Consider the following 17,986-nt stretch of genomic DNA (forward strand, 5'->3'; position numbering starts at 1 on the left):
CACACTCTCTCTCAAATAAATAAAATCTTTTTTTTTTTAAAGATTTTATTTATTTATTCAGGAGAGACACAGAGAGAGAGAGAAACAGAGACACAGGCAGAGGGAGAAACAGGCTCCCCACAAGGAGCCCAATGTGGGACTCGATCCAGCATCCCGGGATCACACCCTAGGCCAAAGGCAGGCGCTCAACCACTGAGCCACCCAGACATCCCAAATAAATAAAATCTTAAAAAAAGAAAATAACTTCATGTAAAGCTTGTGACCAATATGAAAATAATTTTGCGTGCCATTTTATATACCAACGGTACACTGTATTTTATCTGTCAGATCCACCAAAGCTTTGAAATTTCTGACCCTGAAAGCTACACGTAAGGAATTGTATTTAAAAAAAAAAAAAAAAAAAAAAACCCAAAAAACAAAAGCAAAAAACCAGTTTTGTTAAGTGTAGCTTATGCCAACTGTGGAAATAATATTTGTGTGTATGGTGCTGTTGGCCAGTCACAAGAGGACTGTTCACAGGCAGTGTCCAGCTTTGTCATTCACGCATGTATTCACCATGAAAACAAGGTTCATAAATTATACCTGAGACAACATATTTATAAAATATGTTTTTATGTAGTTGGTAATCTTTTTTTTTTTTAAGATTTTATTATTTATTCATGAGAGAGAGAGAGAGAGAGGGGCAGACACAGGCAGAGGGAGAAGCAGGCTCCATGCAGGAAGTCTGATGGTGGGACTCGATCCCAGGACTCCAGGATCAGGCCCTGGGCTGAAGGCAGCGCTAAACCACTGGGCCACCCAGGCTGCCCCTGTAGTTGGTAATCTTTAACTGTTTATTTTCCTATTTTTTTTAACTTTTATTTATTTATGATAGTCACAGAGAGAGAGAGGCAGAGACACAGACAGAGGGAGAAGCAGGCTCCATGCACCAGGAGCCCGATGTGGGACTCGATCCCGGGTCTCCAGGATCGCGCCCTGGGCCAAAGGCAGGCGCCAAACCGCTGCGCCACCCAGGGATCCCCTGTTTTCCTATTTTAATGAACATTTTGATATACCTGTATTTCAAGTGATAAATTGTGTTAGTGATCATTTCTATAATAAGTTGGTTGTTAGCCCTAACTCTGGAATAGAATGATCTCTTTACACGTGGTTTCTATTGGAAAATCAGATCTACTTTATTAATACTTTTTTGGAAATGTAACCTGGAACTTGATATGTTCAAGGTACATGGGAAAAAGATCATCCAAAAATTAAATGATTTTTCTTTGAAAAGAGAACTGGCAGTAGAGTTTCTTCTTTTTGTATATGTGTTTTTATTTATTTTTATTTTATTATTATTTTTTTGTTGTGTATGTGTTTTTAAATATCTTATAGTTACTTAGCATTGTGTATTTTGGGGGTTCACTCTCTCTCTACCCTTAATAAGATAATGAACCTTCATTTGGTCCTTTTTGGAGAATCCAGGTACTCTAAAAATGTAATTTTTACATTAAAAAAAACTAAAATTAATTATACTTTATCCTGCCTGCCCCCAGTTGAAGGATAATTTTCAGCCTTTTTATAAGCACATTATCTGCTTGCTGTTGTTGGTATTAGTTCCATTTTTGTCCGAAACTTAAAAAGTTTTATTAGGAAAATTTAAAACATATGTAATAGTAGAAAGAACAGTAGACTGAACGAACCCATCACTTGATTCCAGTAGTTGCTGTCAGCTTCTCTGATACCATCCTTCCTCCCCTTTTTCCCGATAATTTTGAAGCAGATCTCTGATCCCATCTTATTTCTTCCATAAATATTTCAGCATTCATCTGTAATATGGTGAGGACTCATTGTTTAGTCACCACAGGACAGTTCACCATCTACAATGCATAGCTAGTGGCCAAGTGTACATTTTGCTGTGCCCTTAAAATACTTACTTTAGAGAACATGATAAAAAAGAGCACATGATTAATCAAAACAGGTGTAGTTTTATAAATGTTACCAACATACAGATCATTTGTTAAACCATTAACTTCAACCTAACATTTCGTGGTGTTTTAACTGTATGAGGAATGCTTTAGGTGAGGGATTATGAAATATGCTAACACTGACCATATATTTCCTCTACTTCCCTGGTTGACACACTGTTTCCTGTGGGCCATATCCAGCCTTGGACCTCTTTTCATGTGGTTTTCATGAGCCAAGAATGATATTTTTATAGTAGTTTGTGAAAAGTGAAGACTGTGAGAAGGACCATAAAGCATAGGCAGTTTACTCCTGGCCCTTAACAGAAAAAGTTCCAAGCCTCTGCTATAGTCCCTATTAAGTGGTACTCCACATTCCATGATTCTGTGACCTCTTGTCAAAGCTACGTGGCAGTCATGTGCTGCCTAGACTCTGATGTTCTAATACTGTAGAGGAAGGACACATTTTTTTTTTTTTTTTTTTAAGGACACATTTTTAATTGCTTATCAAAGAGCCACAGGTACACTGAGATCTGTGGCTTATTACATAGGGAAAGTTTTCTTTTACACACACACACACACAGTCCCTTGCACGGCTTCTCTTCCATTGCCTGTTCCTGTTTGCACGCCTCCTGGGGATGACCACATGTCCGCTACAACCACATTCCCTTCTTTGTGGAACTTGTTTGTTCTGCACTTACTGAGCATCTTGTTTTGGTTTGTTGGCTTTTTTGTGAACTCCCCACTGTGTCCCCACATTCCCTTCTCTTGTGTTTCAGCACAAGTTAATCAACTGGCTTGATCTTTATTCTTGGACTGCTCTCTTGGGGCCCCCAGTATGCCAGTGTGATCTAGATTAGTTCAAACCATACTGCAGAGTGGGGGGCACAGGGTATCCCTTTTCTGTGATTGCCACAAGACCCTTGTTTCCTGGATTCCTGGTGTCATTCTGCTAGTACCTAGTGAGAATGAATGAATGCATGGGTGTGAATTGTTTTGAATCTGCCTATCTGCATGCTCAGTAGTTCTGAAGTTACATTTGCTTAGACTCCATTGTCACCTTTTTCTCAGGATTACTCTTGAGAAGCTTAGTGCTTTTTTTTTTTCTTTTTTTTAAGATTTTTATTTATCTATTCATGAGGGAGAGAGAGGCAGAGACAGAGGCAGAGAGAGAAGCAGGCTCCACGCAGGAGCCCAACTCAGGAATCGATCCCGGGTCTCCAGGATCAGGCCCCGAGCTGAAGGTGGCGCCAAACCGCTGAGCCACCCGGGCTGCCTGTTTAGTGCTCTTTTGATTGCCTATTCTGTACAGATTGTTTTTTCTGGAACTTTCAGAACTCTAATTCAGGGGCTCTTAAATTTTATTTGGCCTTACTGTGCCAGGTAACTTCGTCAATATTAGTTTATTTCTAACATTTTAAACTTTTTTCTTAATTCTTTGGACATTTAAATATGTTACTTCACAGATGCCACATTCTCTTATCTCTTAAATATTCTTCTATTTCCTGTGTAATTTTTTCTCCCAATTCTTCTCTTTTGACTGCTTTTATATTAGCCGTTTTTCTTCCACCATCTGTCTGATAGTTCGTGGCTGACTGTTCATATGTGAACTCCTCAAGTTTTATTTGGAACCTCTAGATTCACAGTGGGACACATGGACCAATGGGTGTCATCATAGATGAGTGGTTGAAGGGCTTGATCTTTGGTTACCACAACCAGCTGTATCTGTGGTCTTTGCTGTTAAGGCTTATCAATAGGCCCCTTGTGGGATCTTCCCATTTGCTGCCTGTAGTTGGTGAGCAGATGTGAAGACAGCAGCTAGCATTCCAGTTACTTAATAGGAAGAGCCGTCTGAGTGAGAAGAGTGTACATCTTTTGAGTGAGGTGCCTCCCACCTCCCTTGGCCACGCATGAGGTCTCCTAGCTCTCAGCATCGACATCATCCAGTGTATAGTGCATCCTACAGAGGGGGTTGGCCACACATGCACATTCTCCATCCCTCCCCTGGTACCTGATATCTCTAATCACCGAGTGTTTTTGAGGTTCTGTAGCATAAATTGGCTTATTTCAAGTTGGCTCTTTGCTTTAGGCATAGCAGACATATTTGGTAACTTAGTATTTACGGATTTGCTTTCAGTATGTAAACTATGATTAACATTTTTCCTCTATCTTGTCTCCTCTCCTACTTGTATTTTAAGACCATTTTTAAATCAATTTTTTGAGTTTATGCTATTTATTTTTATTGTTTAAGAGTTTATGCTATTTAAAAGTCATTTTAAGATAGTTTAGTGGTGTTCTGAAAGGATATGAAGATAAATGCATTAAACCACCATGGTCTACTAAAAATCTTGCTTTCAGTAAAGTTCTTTTGTATTTATTTGTGTGAAATAAAGACAGGGGGATTCATCATTCTTTCATAGCAATCTCAAAACACTATTTACATTTATGTTTTAGTAGCAACATAATATTGTTATTTGTATATATAGGCATTAACTACATCTTTTTAAAAACTTTTTTTCCAATTTGTTTTTAGTTGGCCAGGTCTTTTTTGTCTCTATTTCAAAGTCCCAATGTTCTATATGATTTTTCTTTTACTCCTTGCTGTCAGTGTAGTTAATTTGTGATTATTGGCTTCCTTGAAGGAAGACTATCTCATCTCATTCATTTTTAAGGATTATATATTGGTACTTAATTATTTAAACTTTGTTACTTTCTTTATGACTTTCCTATACATCTTTAAACCATGCAGTACTTGTGAGGTACCAGTGAATATATAGGAGGTAGCTTTTGTTCCTTTAAAAAAGTGAATTCTATCACTTACAGGACCGTAACTCTTGACCAGGCCACAGATAGTGCAAAGATAATTGGAAAAGCTACACTAAATATGTTTCATACAATGAAACTAAATATATCGGATATGAGAGGGGTAAGTATATAACTTTAAAATTCTGACTTTCTATAATGTTTTTCTCATTTAAGGCTTGAACTAAGAATGGCTTGGGGGAGGGGGGGCAGACGGTTTATGTGCATATTTTCAGCTCCTTTAGAGTAATACCAGGAAGATAGAAACTGAAAAATTCTTGACTTTATCATCTGACCTGATATTTTTCAAATTTGTTCTGAAAGCTCGTTTTGTTTCCTGCCTAGAATAATTTTGTACCTTGAACTTTTACAGATCTTTTAATTAACCAAGGGCTTATTTTACATATATTATCTGCTTTCTGTTCTCACTCCCCTAGAAGTAGATGGGACTGAGGAGTGTAGAACTACAAATAAATCTTATACCTTTAAGGTCTTTTTTAATCAAATTCATTCTTATGTCTCTTGGTGCTCCAGAAGGAAGTATTTACCACAGGCACACAAACATGCCTTTGGGACACGTTGAGAGGGTATCAAAAATGTAAAAACCTTAATTTTCTTAAGGATGAACCTTTGTAGTAGGTTCCGTGTGTGTAGATGTACGTGAATGAAAGGCTTTCATTTGTTATTTCATCAACTCACTGGCTTGGTGCGGCATTTTTGGAAGAATTAAAGAATTACTAAGCCAGACACGATTAAAACTTCTCCCTGAAATACTGTTATAATAAGGCTTTCTGGTGGTGTGGGGGCACAGTTATCTATGCCTGGGGCACTGCCCATCCCACCCTACCCACACCCATTTATTTGAAAAGTATTTTAAACAGAAAAATGATAAATGAAGACTGCAAGTAGACCACCTCTTATAGAGGTCTTGTGGTTTTTTTAATGTTAAAAATGTAGTTGATTAGAACTTCAGTGTGATATAAAAGTACTAAACTTTTTTGGATTTTTTATTTTGAAGAGATTGCAATATACTTGGATAGAATTGGATACCCCAAGATTGAGGTGAATAACTGCTCACTAGCTAGTTAGTAGTTTTGGTAAAAAATCCTACAGAAGGCTGTTTGAATGTTTCCACTAATCTTTTATTCTAGAAATAGGATCTAGAAGATCTTTTTAAAAAGAGCTGAGAAGTTTGCTTAGTTGAATTCATATTCTAGCTTCACTTTTCCTGGAACACATTTTCACTTCTGGTTCTAGGTTGGGATTCATGTCAATCAGTTGGTTCCCACCAATCCAAACCCTTCTGCATGCCCCAGTCGCCCATCAGTTCAGTCAGGCCACTTTCCTGGTGGGTCACACTCTGTCCTGGATCTCTTCCAAGTTCAGAAAGCTAAGAAATCTACCGAAGAGGAGCACAAAGAAGGTCAGTGGTCATCAGTGTGGTTCTTGTTTTGGTGCTGCTTTTATCCTTAGGCGGGCTAATAAGTTAATTCAAGAGTTGTCTGGCATGGCTCTATGTGACTCTTAAAGAACACATTGACATTCTGGATTATGATGAATCAATAGTATAAGTTCATTTTACTTAGTGTATTAAAGTAATCCATATTATCCCATACCTAAGGATCTGAGGAAGCTATTTTATGTATTTTCTATACTTTCAGTATTTCTGGCTGCTATGGATCTGGAAATATCCTCCGCCTCTAGAAATTGCACTTTCTTGCCATCTTTTTCTACACATCTGACATCAAGTGTCAGTCCAGTTACTAGCAAAGCCGAGTCTTCAGGGAAATGGAATGGTCTACATTCTCCCATCAGTTTAAAATCAAGAATTAACCTGAGTATAGAGGTTCCGTCACCTTCCCAGGTATATTTTTATAGTTTTACGTATGATTTAAGTGCAAAAGCAGACATTTTTAGTTAGTATAGGCAAGAAGGGGAGAGGGCTACCTGTTAGGATAGATCAAGGGCAGATCACAGTGTTACCAAATTCCAAATGAGAAATATCAAGGTAGGAGAAAGGTGGTGCTTTTGGCAAAGATCTGTGACTCTTGGAAGTTGTAGAACATGGTTGCAAGCCAGTTCTGCAGACTGCCAGTCAGTAACCACTTTACCTCTTTGTAGCGGCAGTAATCATGTGGATTTAACTCTATTCAGCAATACAGCTTTGGTGGTGAGTTGTAGGGGCCTCTGCCCAAGGTTTTTCTTGCAGCATTTGCAAATGGTTGTCTGTAGGGTGAACGATTTTCCTAACGTAAGCTAGTAATTCTGTTGGTGTGTGCTGTAAGTGTGGAACACTGTTGGAACTTTTGCTTCTTGCACGGTAAGATAGCACTTTAAGCTATATTGGGAAAGTCCATTTCCCTGCTCCACTTCGTAGTAGGAGGCTGAAGGAAACACACATGCTGGCTGTAAGGCTCAGAAAGGGACACTTGATACTTTTGCACTGGGTCCCGGATGCTAGTGAGTCATCCGAAAGTAGTTGTTCCTGGCAAAGTAGAACGTTGGCCTAGCCAGCTTAATGGGATTCCAGGTTTCTAAATGGAAGTGCACAGGTGCACAGAGGAATCTGGTATGTAGGCTAGAGAAAGGGCGATTTCCACAATCTCTCTTATCTAACACAGTATTGTCAGAACCAGATTTATTTGTATTTGGGGGCAGATAGTCTACTGTGTGAGAGGTAAACTTCTCACCCACGGCTCCGCGATCCCACTCCTAGGTGTTGGCCCTTGCCCCCTGGGTGGGGTCCAAGATACGAGGTTGACACGGGTTTGTGGGGTCTGGGCTTGTGTGTGGACTTGCCTGATTGGCGGTGCTGCCTCCCCAGACTTCACGTGTTGCTACTACTCAGGCTGCGATAGCAAGAGGCCAGCGACCTTCCGAAAGTGTGCTGCTTTGGAGGGTTTGCTTTCCTAGCCTGCTCCGCTGAGCCTCTTGCTTATTATCCAGAATGTGCTAGCATTCAGTCCTAACCTCCTCTCTGAGCATGCTGTGACTCCAGACTCGTGTGGGATCTTACAGCTCGACCAGTCTGTTCTAGAAGCACTTCCGCCTGATCTCCGGGAGCAAGTAGAGCAGGTCTGTGCTGTTCAGCAAGGAGAGCTGCATGGCGACAAAAGGAAAGAGCCAGTAAACGGCTGCAATACAGGAATTTTGCCACAACCAGTTGGGACGGTTTTGTTACAAATACCAGAACCTCAAGAATCTAACAGTGATGCGGGAATTAATGTCATAGCCCTTCCAGCATTTTCACAGGTAAGTCAAACTACAGACCTTCTACCCTGACTATGCTCACCCTTCCTACTGCAGCCCAGGACCTGTCTCACTTCCGCTTTTCCTTTGGATCCTACACTCCCCGTAGCTTACACCATATCCACTGCTACATCATCTAAAGGACAGACTGGCAGAGAAGAGGGAGCATGTGGTATGTGGATGCTTACAATCTCCACCCAGACGTACAACACATTGTTTCTACTTTCTTGCCCAGTGGTGACCATTGGGCCACACTTGAAATATCTGGGTAGAGATCTGTAATTGTAGACTAGAGACACTAAGACAGTCTTAAGTTTAGTGTTTAAAAAGATACTGCCCGTGAGCCTGTCTTCTTGTGTTTTGCCTTTCGTTTTCTAGTAATGCTACTTATCCGGATGGTTCTGCTGTGGTTTGGTTTTATTCAAGTCAGTTCTTAGCTGTAAGTTTTTTTATTCTCACCCTAAAACCAGGATACAGTGAGCTTCAATATTGAGGACCTTTCAAGAATTCACACAGATCAGAGAAATATGATTTGAAAACAAAATCTGTTTTGTGAAAAATAGAGCATCGACTCCAGTTTGACTTTGAACCTTCTCTTTCTCACTAGGTGGACCCTGAGGTGTTTGCGGCACTTCCTGCAGAGCTTCAGAAGGAGCTGAAGGCAGCTTATGATCAAAGACAAAGGCAGGGGGAGAACACCGCTCAGCAGCAGCCGGCCACCGCGTCAGGTAAGCCCGGGAAGGGACCTGAAACAACTGAAGACAAGAAAAGAGATCATAGGGTGTGGTTACTGCAGCAGGTAACAGCCGGAGTCTGAGCTGCTGGTCCAGCTAAGAGCTCTTTGTATTGAAGGGAACGAGTACATGATGTGCCAAGTGTTGTCACAGTCCTGGCTGGATTTGTATCTAACTTCTTGACTGGAAAACACCTTCATTTCAGAAAAAGTCTGAATTATTACCAGAAATAGGTTGATATATCAAAGAGTGTAGGTTTAAATTTTTTTTTTTAATTTATTCATGATAGACATAGAGAGAGGCAGAGAGACACAACACAGGCAGAGGGAGAAGCAGGCTCCATGCAGGGAGCCCGACGTGGACTCGATCCCGGGACTCCAGGATCATGCCCTGTGCCAAAGGCAGGCACTAAACCGCTGAGCCACCCAGGGATCCCAGCAGTGTAGGTTTAAAACAAAAAATGTGGAAGTGTCTGAACAAGCATTATAGTATGGCCTGAACTGTTATCCTTCACCTGTTGAATTTCCACTTAATCCTGATGGGCCCCTCTTTAGACTAGATTTTAATAGGTGACGAGCACAGGTAGTGGGAGCCCTAGAGCCTGCGCTTATCGCCAGGTACTGCATCCCACAGTCTTGCTAAGGGGCCTGTGTTGGGATGTGTGCGCGCATGCATAGGGGCTATATTTAAGGAGGAACAAGAACTTGTATTGTCTGAACATATTTTGTTGACAATCTCACGTTCGTATTCTTACAGTGCCAAAGAATCCATTACGTCAGCTAAAACCGGCAGCAGTGAAAGAAAAGAAACGAAACAAGAAGAAAAATCCCATCAGTCCCCCCAAAAAGATCCAGAGTCCTTTGAAAAACAAGTTGCTTAATAGTCCTGTGAAAACTCTGCCTGGGGCCTGTGGGAGTCCTCAGAAGTTAATTGATGGGATTCTAAAACATGAAGGTCCTGCTTCTGAGAAACCTCTGGTAATAGTTTTCATACTCTTTAAACTTTGACCTCTTCTTTTACCAGATTTTAATGTTGTACTTGCTGTTACGTAAATACAGCACTTTTTATCGTTTGTTTTCTTTAACAGGGAGAACTCTCTGGTTCCACTTCAGGTGTGCCAGGCCTCTCTGGTTTGCAGCCTGAGCCGGTTGGCTGTGGGAGACCCCCAGCACCAAACCTGGCAGGAGCTGTTGAATTCAGTGATGTGAAGACCTTGCTCAAAGAATGGATAACTACCATTTCAGGTTGGCTTGGCCGGCGGGACAGCCGCAGACTGAGATATAACAACAGTTCTAGATTTTAGAACATGAACAGACTCGACTGTAGAAATGGAACTCATTTTTCTAAATCTGGTAGGCTAAAACCAGCCACCCTCTAACTTTTCAAACTCTGGGGCCGACTTTGAAAAGTGCCTTAACTATAGACCATTTGTTTGACGGTTCTAAGTCAGTGGGAGAGCTTAATAGAAATGCGAGTCTCCTTTATGCCTGCAGCTAGCTGTCTTTAAAAGGAGGCTGGTCCTTACTTGAAGTTTTTCCTCCCTCTCTAGATCCAATGGAAGAAGACATTCTGCAAGTTGTGAAATATTGTACTGATCTAATAGAGGAAAAAGATTTGGAAAAACTGGACCTAGTTATAAAATACATGAAAAGGTAATTATTCGATATTTTTATCAGAACAAGAAAATCAGGCATCTCACACAGCTACTCAAGGGGAAGCAGAGTAGCTTTTACACTTCTGGGCGGGATACTCTATGTTTTGGATCCCAAAGAAATGCCATAATACAATCAAAAGATTGTTCCCCTGGAGATTTATATGGCTTAAAACCATAGTAGGTACTTTTGGAGCATTCTAGGGGTTTGGCCAAAATTGGTTCTTACATAAAAACATTAAAACCCTAAAGATTTATGTTCAGCTGATTCTTGTGGGAGGAGGAATCCATCATCTTACCTGATGTCTTTTCTTAACCCACCTTTTAGGTTGATGCAGCAGTCGGTGGAATCGGTTTGGAACATGGCATTTGACTTTATTCTTGACAACGTTCAGGTGGTTTTACAACAAACTTATGGAAGCACATTAAAAGTTACATAAATATCACCAGGGAGCCTGGTGCTCTCTGCTAGCTGTGCCATAAGTGCTTGTGAGGTATTTGCAAAGTGCATGATAGTAATGCTTGGAGTTTTTATAATTTTAAAATTTTGTTTTTAAGCAAGTGTTTTGTACATTTCTTTTCAATAAGTGCCAAATTTGTCAGTATTGCATGTAAATAATTGTGTTAATTCTTTTACTGTAGTATAGATTCTATTTACAAAATGTTTGTTTATAAAGTTTTATGGATTTTTACAGTGAAGTGTTTACAGTTGTTTAATAAAGAACTGTATGTATATTTTGTACAGGCTCCTTTTTGTGAATCCTTTAGGAAGCAAATCCTGCACTGCTAATTCTATTTAAAGGCTGAGGAAACCTACAAGCAGACCATTGTTACAGGCTCCGTAGTAAGCTTTGAAATTCCTGAGAGGTCCCAGACTGGGATTCTACTTGTTCCGGGTAAAGCCTCTAAATAATCTTATCACTCTTGTCCCCAAGCATGAACACAGGAGCATGTTAAGAAAATCTTCTTTACTTCTTCCAAGTGGAGGGATTTACACATTTTAAATTAGAACACACATATAATTGAATAATAAGGTTTTCCTGGGAAAATGATGTCCCACAGATGTTTGAGCGGTCTCATCTCTGCTTCTACCATCCCTGGAGAAGCTTCAGTAGTAGTGAAGAGTGGTACAGATTTTCTAGATTATGCTATACCATAATACTTGAAAAATATAATTTATAATCCTGTGCCAGTGAATACGTGGGGACATTTCTTCAAAACACCCCACACTGCCCTTAGCACTGTGCTATATACATAGGTAGTCCAATATGAGAGATCTGTGACCAAAATTCATCCCCCCACTAACAGATTTCTTGCCGTGGGGAAAATTTCATGTGGACTTGCCACACTCTTCGGGAAAACTAGCTAAATCCAATTACTGCTATCAACAAATCATGATGTCTCCGCAACAGCTTAGGAGCACTCAGCAAGCCCCAACAGTCCCATCAGCTCCCTACTGACTGCCCCATCAGGGAACGTATGCATGATAGGATTTTCTAGGACAAACTAGACCAAGATTGATGTACAAAAATTCTAACACTGACGTGTGCTGGCACACAAGGTATTACATACACCAAAGCTGATGACTCGTGGAGAGAAGCTATGCTAGCATGGAAGCCTAACAGCTCACTGGTGGATGTCTGTTTTCTTTATTGGTAGTTCAGAATTGTGCTGATTACAGTGGACTCTCAGGACTATACAAGCAGTAAATAGCAGCCAGCTACGCTTTACACCATGGTTTCACACAAAGCAGATAAAGAGATATCAGAGTGCCTAATTTTCTATTTTAAAAAATTCCTAAGGGCATATGGCAGAAGAATGCTGGAAAAAAAAAATCACCGTGGGAAGGGATATGCATAAATAAAGAAGTATTTCTTACATCAAAAAAGTCCCATGAATCACAAAATCTGCAGAAGCTTGGTTAATCAAATACTGCAGTACTGATTTAATCAGTATAAAATCGAAAGAGCTTTAGATCTGTAATAAAAATCCAAATTTGGGTTAGGGCAAACTTTAAAACAGCAGCCAGTAGAGAAGGGTCGGGAAAGGAGGGGGCAGGTGAACAGGCACGTTGGAACTGTGGGGACATGTAATCGACCACTGTCAAACCAGTGTAAGTTTCTTGGTTTCTCATGGAAAACATTTTATACACCTATTTTTTTCCTTCCATACTTAAGTTCGTCAGTGTCCAGATACATCCGTCTTGTTTTTCTTGGTGATTTTACAACATAATATTGCATTTATTCCAATTTCCTGCCCCATGTGGAAAAATTAGATGATTTCAAATACTTTCTTCAGCTCCACAATAAGCTGCCAGTCACTCTTCTGCATCTCATCTCTGAACCAGTCCTTGAGGGCATCGATGGACTGCCGGCTGATCTGCAAGCCCGAGGCACAGACAGGGTAACCGTTACATGCCGAGGACAAGCACGGGGCCTGTCACCAGATACTGCCCATTAAAAAGAAACCTTAGCTAAGATTAAATGCAGTGCTCGTCTGCCTATTTGGAGTAGTGGACTGAGGCGGCCCCTTCCTCAACAAAGCCAGGGCCCCCTCACAGACCTGCCCCAAGCAGCTAATCCTCTCAGAGTGCACAGGTCCAAACTTCCAGCCCTCACAGCTAGTGCATAAAGGTAGCCAGAGAAGAGTTGACCCCCCCCCTCTTCCCCACCCCTTTCCTAAAATGGGCCACTTTGAGGAAGACACTTACCTTACTGACAAGAATGTCTGTAGCTTCAAAATGTCTTCCATACATTTTGGGAGATTCACCAGGGATAGGTTCTATTTTGACACAGACTTCTTGTCCTTTTTTTGCGACATCCACTTGTTTATGGTTTATTTCAATACTTGTTACTATTCCAATGTCAACAAACTGTAAAATAAGAACTGCAGTGTAAGCAGAGGAATCCTGCCAGTCACAGGCACTGCAACTGGAGAGCTGAAATAAAAACTGGAGCAAAAGAGCCAGTTTAAAAGCCCTGGCTCTGTGACCTTCTCTAGCACTCATCACTGCAGTTTTCTCACTGGGAAACTAGGCAATGACACCACCACATCCCCCCTGGCCTTCACAAGATGGCTGTGAAGATCATGTGCTTTAGACAACCTGGGAAGTGCCCTGTCAGTCCAGTGTGGCTTACTACTACTGCCTATCCTTTCACACTACAGGTGCCATATTGCGAGAGAATGGCAGGCACAACACTTCTCAATTAGAAATGAGCTTGGAGTGGGCGGTATGGTGAGCAAGGGGATTGGGGATTACGTCAGGGTGGCAGCCAGGGACACATCACATGGGGTCCCATAGGCTGAGGTTAGAGGATCAAAGTTGTGAGTGGTCTGAGCTTAGTGACCATGCAGGAGAAAACCACTCCATTGCCTGCCTTGTGAAGAGATAAAGGAGAGTAAGAGTGAAACCAAGAGCTTTGATGTGGACAAAGCCACAAATAATTGCTGCAAGCAAATGTCCTTAGTCCACTGAAATGGTATAAAAGCAATGGCTCCTGGAAGTAAGTCCTAGTGCTCAGATGACTTCTAAGTGCCATTTCCCACTAAAGGAACCAGGTGTGGGGCAGTGAAAGTACTAGATGAGCCCAGAACAGCTTGCACCATAAAGGAAGAAGATGCTCCACGTGCTATGTGTTAAGTGCTGAAGTAACCAGCTTGAATGGGCTCCCGCTGACCAGAATGGAGAACTGGGGTTTCAAAAATACTAGTACTGGATGGTAACATCAAATTTTATTTTTTTCAAATTTTATTTTTAAAAAGTGACTGTGTATAAGGTACCTAACGAAAAGTTGGGGGTGGGGGTGGAGGTGGAGGGTGGGGATCACAATGTTACAAACATTGTATAACTGCCTTAGGCAAGGATTACCAATCACTAAATCTACCAGGATACAGACTGTTGAAACAGGATATTCACAGGTACTCAAAGTGCCCCAGAGATTACTTAGTGATTACAAAGGGAGACAGATGTGTTTCTATTGGCAGTGCTGAGGCAACAGCACCTTCCCCAGGAAAGGAAGATGGCATCACCACAGTAAGAAAGCCTGTGTGACAGGGCAGGAGGTGCTTGGGAACACCTGCGCATACAGTATCTGTTCCAACAACTGTAACTTCTGTCTAGTGAGGAGGAAACCATCAGACAAATCCAAGTTGAGAAATAATCTGCAAAACAACTGGACTCTACAGAAAGGATGGGAGGGGCTATTCCTACTGGGACTAAAACCTGTAATAACCAAAAGCAAAGCCCCTTGAAGGGATCTGGGACCAGATGGGCAGGTGGCATTAGGAAAGACATTTGGGACAACTGGGGAAATGTGAGAACTATAAACTACAGGACATTAACTCAATTTTTCTTAGGTATGACGCTAATCTCAAGGGAAGGAATGAGTGTTGGTTATTCTATAAACTTTTCCCCAGGCTTGAAACTTTAAAACATTTTTTACAAGGGCAATAATTCAAAGTACCTTGCAACTTTCATTTGCTGAAGCAATAATACTTGGTGCTAGGAATCAACAGTGGCACTTGTACTGAGGTATAAAACAGACGGTGACAAGCTGAGCTTGTCGCCAATCCTGGACTCCCCGTTTTACGCCTTTAAGAGACCATACTTGTTTTCAAAGTACAACGAGAACTTACATTTTTGCTAGGGACGCACATGGGTGTCCCCTGTTTCACCTGACCTGCTTCCACAGTCACTCCCATCACTATTGGGTCTCGAGAATTAAAAATATACTGGGGGAGGATTTTCATCTTGCAGGGAAATACTGCTATATGCCTAAAAGGAAAAAAGAAAACCCAAAAATTATGAAGCTGACAAAACCACTTAAACATTAAAAACAAATACAAGTAAGTATGAGGCTTCTGTTGGATAAAAGCAATACCCCCCAGGGGGTGCCAGAGGAGCAAGAAAGACTCTGCTGACAGTGGTCAGTGGTGTCTGTTCTGGTCCAGGCCACCTGCCTGGAATGCTTCATCCCCTCACCATCTTCTTCCCTTCCCTCCCTCCATGCTGTTGCTTCCCAAGTCTTAAAAAAGCTGCCTCCCTGGAGCACTGAGCCCTGCCCCTAAATTTAGATGGGAGTTTAGAACCTTGATGGAACCCACAGGCAGTCTCCTGGGGACCACAGACATGGAACAACAGCCACTTTCTCCATACCATGTCCCCCAATCAGGTGATCCAAAAGGCCACTATTTTCCTGCTTATTAGCAAGCATGTGCTCAGAATACTTTGTGTCTAGCAGTCTTCTCTAACCAAGTCTTTTCGTTTCCAGTTTCATGATTTTTTTTTAAAGATTTTATTTATTCATGAGATACACCCCAAAGAGAGGCAGAGGGAGAAGCAGGCCCCATGCAGGAAGCCCGATGTGGGACTCTATCCTGGTACTCTAGGATCATACCCCGAGCCGAAGGCAAACGCTCAACTGCTGAGCCACCCAGGTGTCCCAGTTTCATGATTTCAAGTGAGCATATCTCAATCTCCTAACACTCACCTGGCAATTCTACTTTAAATATGTAGCCCAAATTGAGCCACTCTCTGTCTTACCTGGAACACTGGGAGCTCAACAAGGGCCTTCATGGACTCGCTGAGATCCTCCTTAAAGGCCATACAGAGTCCCACCAACTTCTCTGACCCCATCTCCTACTGCTCCCCATCATTCTCAACGTGGCTGCTCCCAAGGGCTGCCCTGCTGCCTGGACACCTCACTTCATTCCCTCCAGATCCCTATTTGAAGGGGAGACCTACAGAGCTGAGCTGCTGCCCCCTGCCACACTGCTGGTCACGTCTCTTCCCTGAATTAGGGTTTTCCTCCTCCCCTCTTTGGCACTTACCCTACTTCTCATGTGTTCACTACTTGTATCCCCTGAGCTGCAAGAGGAGGGGGGGACCTGGTCAGGGTCACTGCTGACTCGTCCAGCACCTGCAGTGAGCCACCATGTTACATGGGGCAAGCTGTGAGGTCAGCTGGAGAAGCAAGCTCTCTTCCGATAGAATACTTCCCTTCAGTTCAGTCCCTCACCTTCCACATTCTCATATTGTTCCTTCCTTCCTGTGTAATACCAAATAAGGAACTCCAAACAAGAGGATTTTAGCAACTACTCACCAATTGATGAGACCCACGTCTGCCAATTTGAAAACTAAAAACTAAAAGGCTACAGAGCTTTGTTAACACACTGCTGGAATGCCTCAGATGGGCAGAATTTATGATTTTTAATACATTCCATCAGGATGCAGCCTCTTCTGTTTGAGCAAATGCCATGCGCTTCTACTGTCCACGTACCTTTCTTGCACAGATGTCCCCCACGGGTCTGAAGTTTGCCTACTGCCACCTTGCTTTTAAGACCTACATTAGTACCTGCTTTCTCTAACCTCTGAGAAGAATTTTGCTTTTATGAAAAAAGGCAAAAAGCAAAAACACTTAGCATTTGTTTTACAGTGAGCCATTAAGAGTCAGTGGGTACCCCAAAGAGAGTGGCCCCGCTGAGCTTGTTCACAGGGACCACACTCAGCATCTCACTATCATGCTGCCGGAGCTGTGTCTGTCTATGAGCAATTGGCCTTCACCTCAATTTTTTTTTTTAAATCTGCTATCAAGATGTGTCCTAAGATAGCAGAAAAGCATGAGAGAGATTATAGTTTGAGCCTAGGAGTGTTCAAAAATTTCCCATATGAATTAATGGTAATTGCTTCTTCCCTTTATGCCATTTTGGCTTATGGAAGGTTTCACAGGAATGCTCTTTCAGGATAGTGGAAGCAGCCTGCATTTGGTAATTCTTAACCACTTCATTGCCAAAGACCCAAAGTAAGTAAAATCACCAACTTACTTAAATTCTTCTTGTTTCTGTTTCTTGTAGTCTTGTCTATATTTCGTAAAGGCATCAAATAAATGATAAATAATTTCTGCACTAAAAATTCTAACTCCTAAACTATCAGCCATTTCTTGTGCATCCCGTTCAATTCTCACATCAAAGGCCAAAATTACTGCATACCTGAAAGGTTCAAACACAATAAAGATCATTTGGTGAAACACAGAGTATGTCACGAAGGACTGTTTGAAGACAACGAGTAATATGAAAGCCTTCACAGCAGAAGAGAAATTACTTACTGGGGATCATGTTCTAGCATCACTGAAGCCTTCATAACATCTTTTTTATGGACTGGACCAATGTTAATTCCTGCATACTGTAGAAAGGGAATTTCTGAGCTTAAATGCCTGTGTCCAGTAAAAGAAACAGAACCACCAACCACAACCACCACAGACTCCTATAGAGTCAGGTAGGATTACTTACGGGCACTTCTGATGTTTTTAGAAATTCAAGTAGAGCTTCCAAAGATCCCAGTGTAGATGCTTGAACATAGACTCCTTTTTCTTCCAACTTGATAGCATTTAGCGTCTGCTTTAACTCATGGATCAACTCATCCTTGAAAAGAAATTAAATTTGACAAGGTTGTGAATGCATCTCTATCAGCAATGCCTTAGAATTAAGCTGCATTTTTTTTAAAGATTTTATTTATTTATTCATTGGAGAGAGAGAGAGAGAGAGAGAGAGGCAGAGACACAGGCAGAGGGAGAAGCAGGCTCCATGCAGGGAGCCCGACATGGGACTCG

General features: G+C 41.6%; 2 protein-coding genes across 11 annotated transcripts in view; one reads left to right on the top strand and one right to left on the bottom strand.

Moving 5' to 3' along the window:
* REV1 (REV1 DNA directed polymerase) overlaps window positions 1-11,112 on the top strand; it is a 96,617-nt gene extending 85,505 nt beyond the window's left edge. For 8 of the 9 annotated variants that reach the window (XM_077915037.1, XM_077915036.1, XM_077915039.1 and 5 more), the window contains 9 exons: window positions 4,767-4,869; window positions 6,003-6,168; window positions 6,407-6,609; window positions 7,764-7,997; window positions 8,602-8,722; window positions 9,485-9,705; window positions 9,816-9,972; window positions 10,278-10,380; window positions 10,708-11,112. In XM_077915037.1, the coding sequence (XP_077771163.1) occupies window positions 4,767-4,869; window positions 6,003-6,168; window positions 6,407-6,609; window positions 7,764-7,997; window positions 8,602-8,722; window positions 9,485-9,705; window positions 9,816-9,972; window positions 10,278-10,380; window positions 10,708-10,819 (1,420 nt within the window). In that variant the 3' untranslated portion in view covers window positions 10,820-11,112. Of the gene's footprint in view, window positions 1-4,766; window positions 4,870-6,002; window positions 6,169-6,406; window positions 6,610-7,763; window positions 7,998-8,601; window positions 8,723-9,484; window positions 9,706-9,815; window positions 10,081-10,277; window positions 10,381-10,707 lie in introns of those variants that run through there. The other variant, XM_077915038.1, reaches the window with a different exon arrangement.
* A 220-nt stretch (window positions 11,113-11,332) lies between these two features.
* EIF5B (eukaryotic translation initiation factor 5B) overlaps window positions 11,333-17,986 on the bottom strand; it is a 95,548-nt gene continuing 88,894 nt past the window's right edge. For both annotated transcript variants that reach the window (XM_077915047.1, XM_077915046.1), the window contains exons 19-24: window positions 17,667-17,798; window positions 17,483-17,559; window positions 17,202-17,366; window positions 15,015-15,153; window positions 13,090-13,251; window positions 11,333-12,758 (exon numbers count right to left, since the gene is read on the bottom strand). In XM_077915047.1, coding sequence (XP_077771173.1) covers window positions 12,651-12,758; window positions 13,090-13,251; window positions 15,015-15,153; window positions 17,202-17,366; window positions 17,483-17,559; window positions 17,667-17,798 — 783 coding nt within the window. In that variant the 3' untranslated portion in view covers window positions 11,333-12,650. The remainder of the gene's footprint in view (window positions 12,759-13,089; window positions 13,252-15,014; window positions 15,154-17,201; window positions 17,367-17,482; window positions 17,560-17,666; window positions 17,799-17,986) is intronic.

This window comes from Canis aureus, chromosome 11 (genome assembly GCF_053574225.1).
Source record: "Canis aureus isolate CA01 chromosome 11, VMU_Caureus_v.1.0, whole genome shotgun sequence".
NCBI classification, from domain to species: domain Eukaryota; kingdom Metazoa; phylum Chordata; class Mammalia; order Carnivora; family Canidae; genus Canis; species Canis aureus.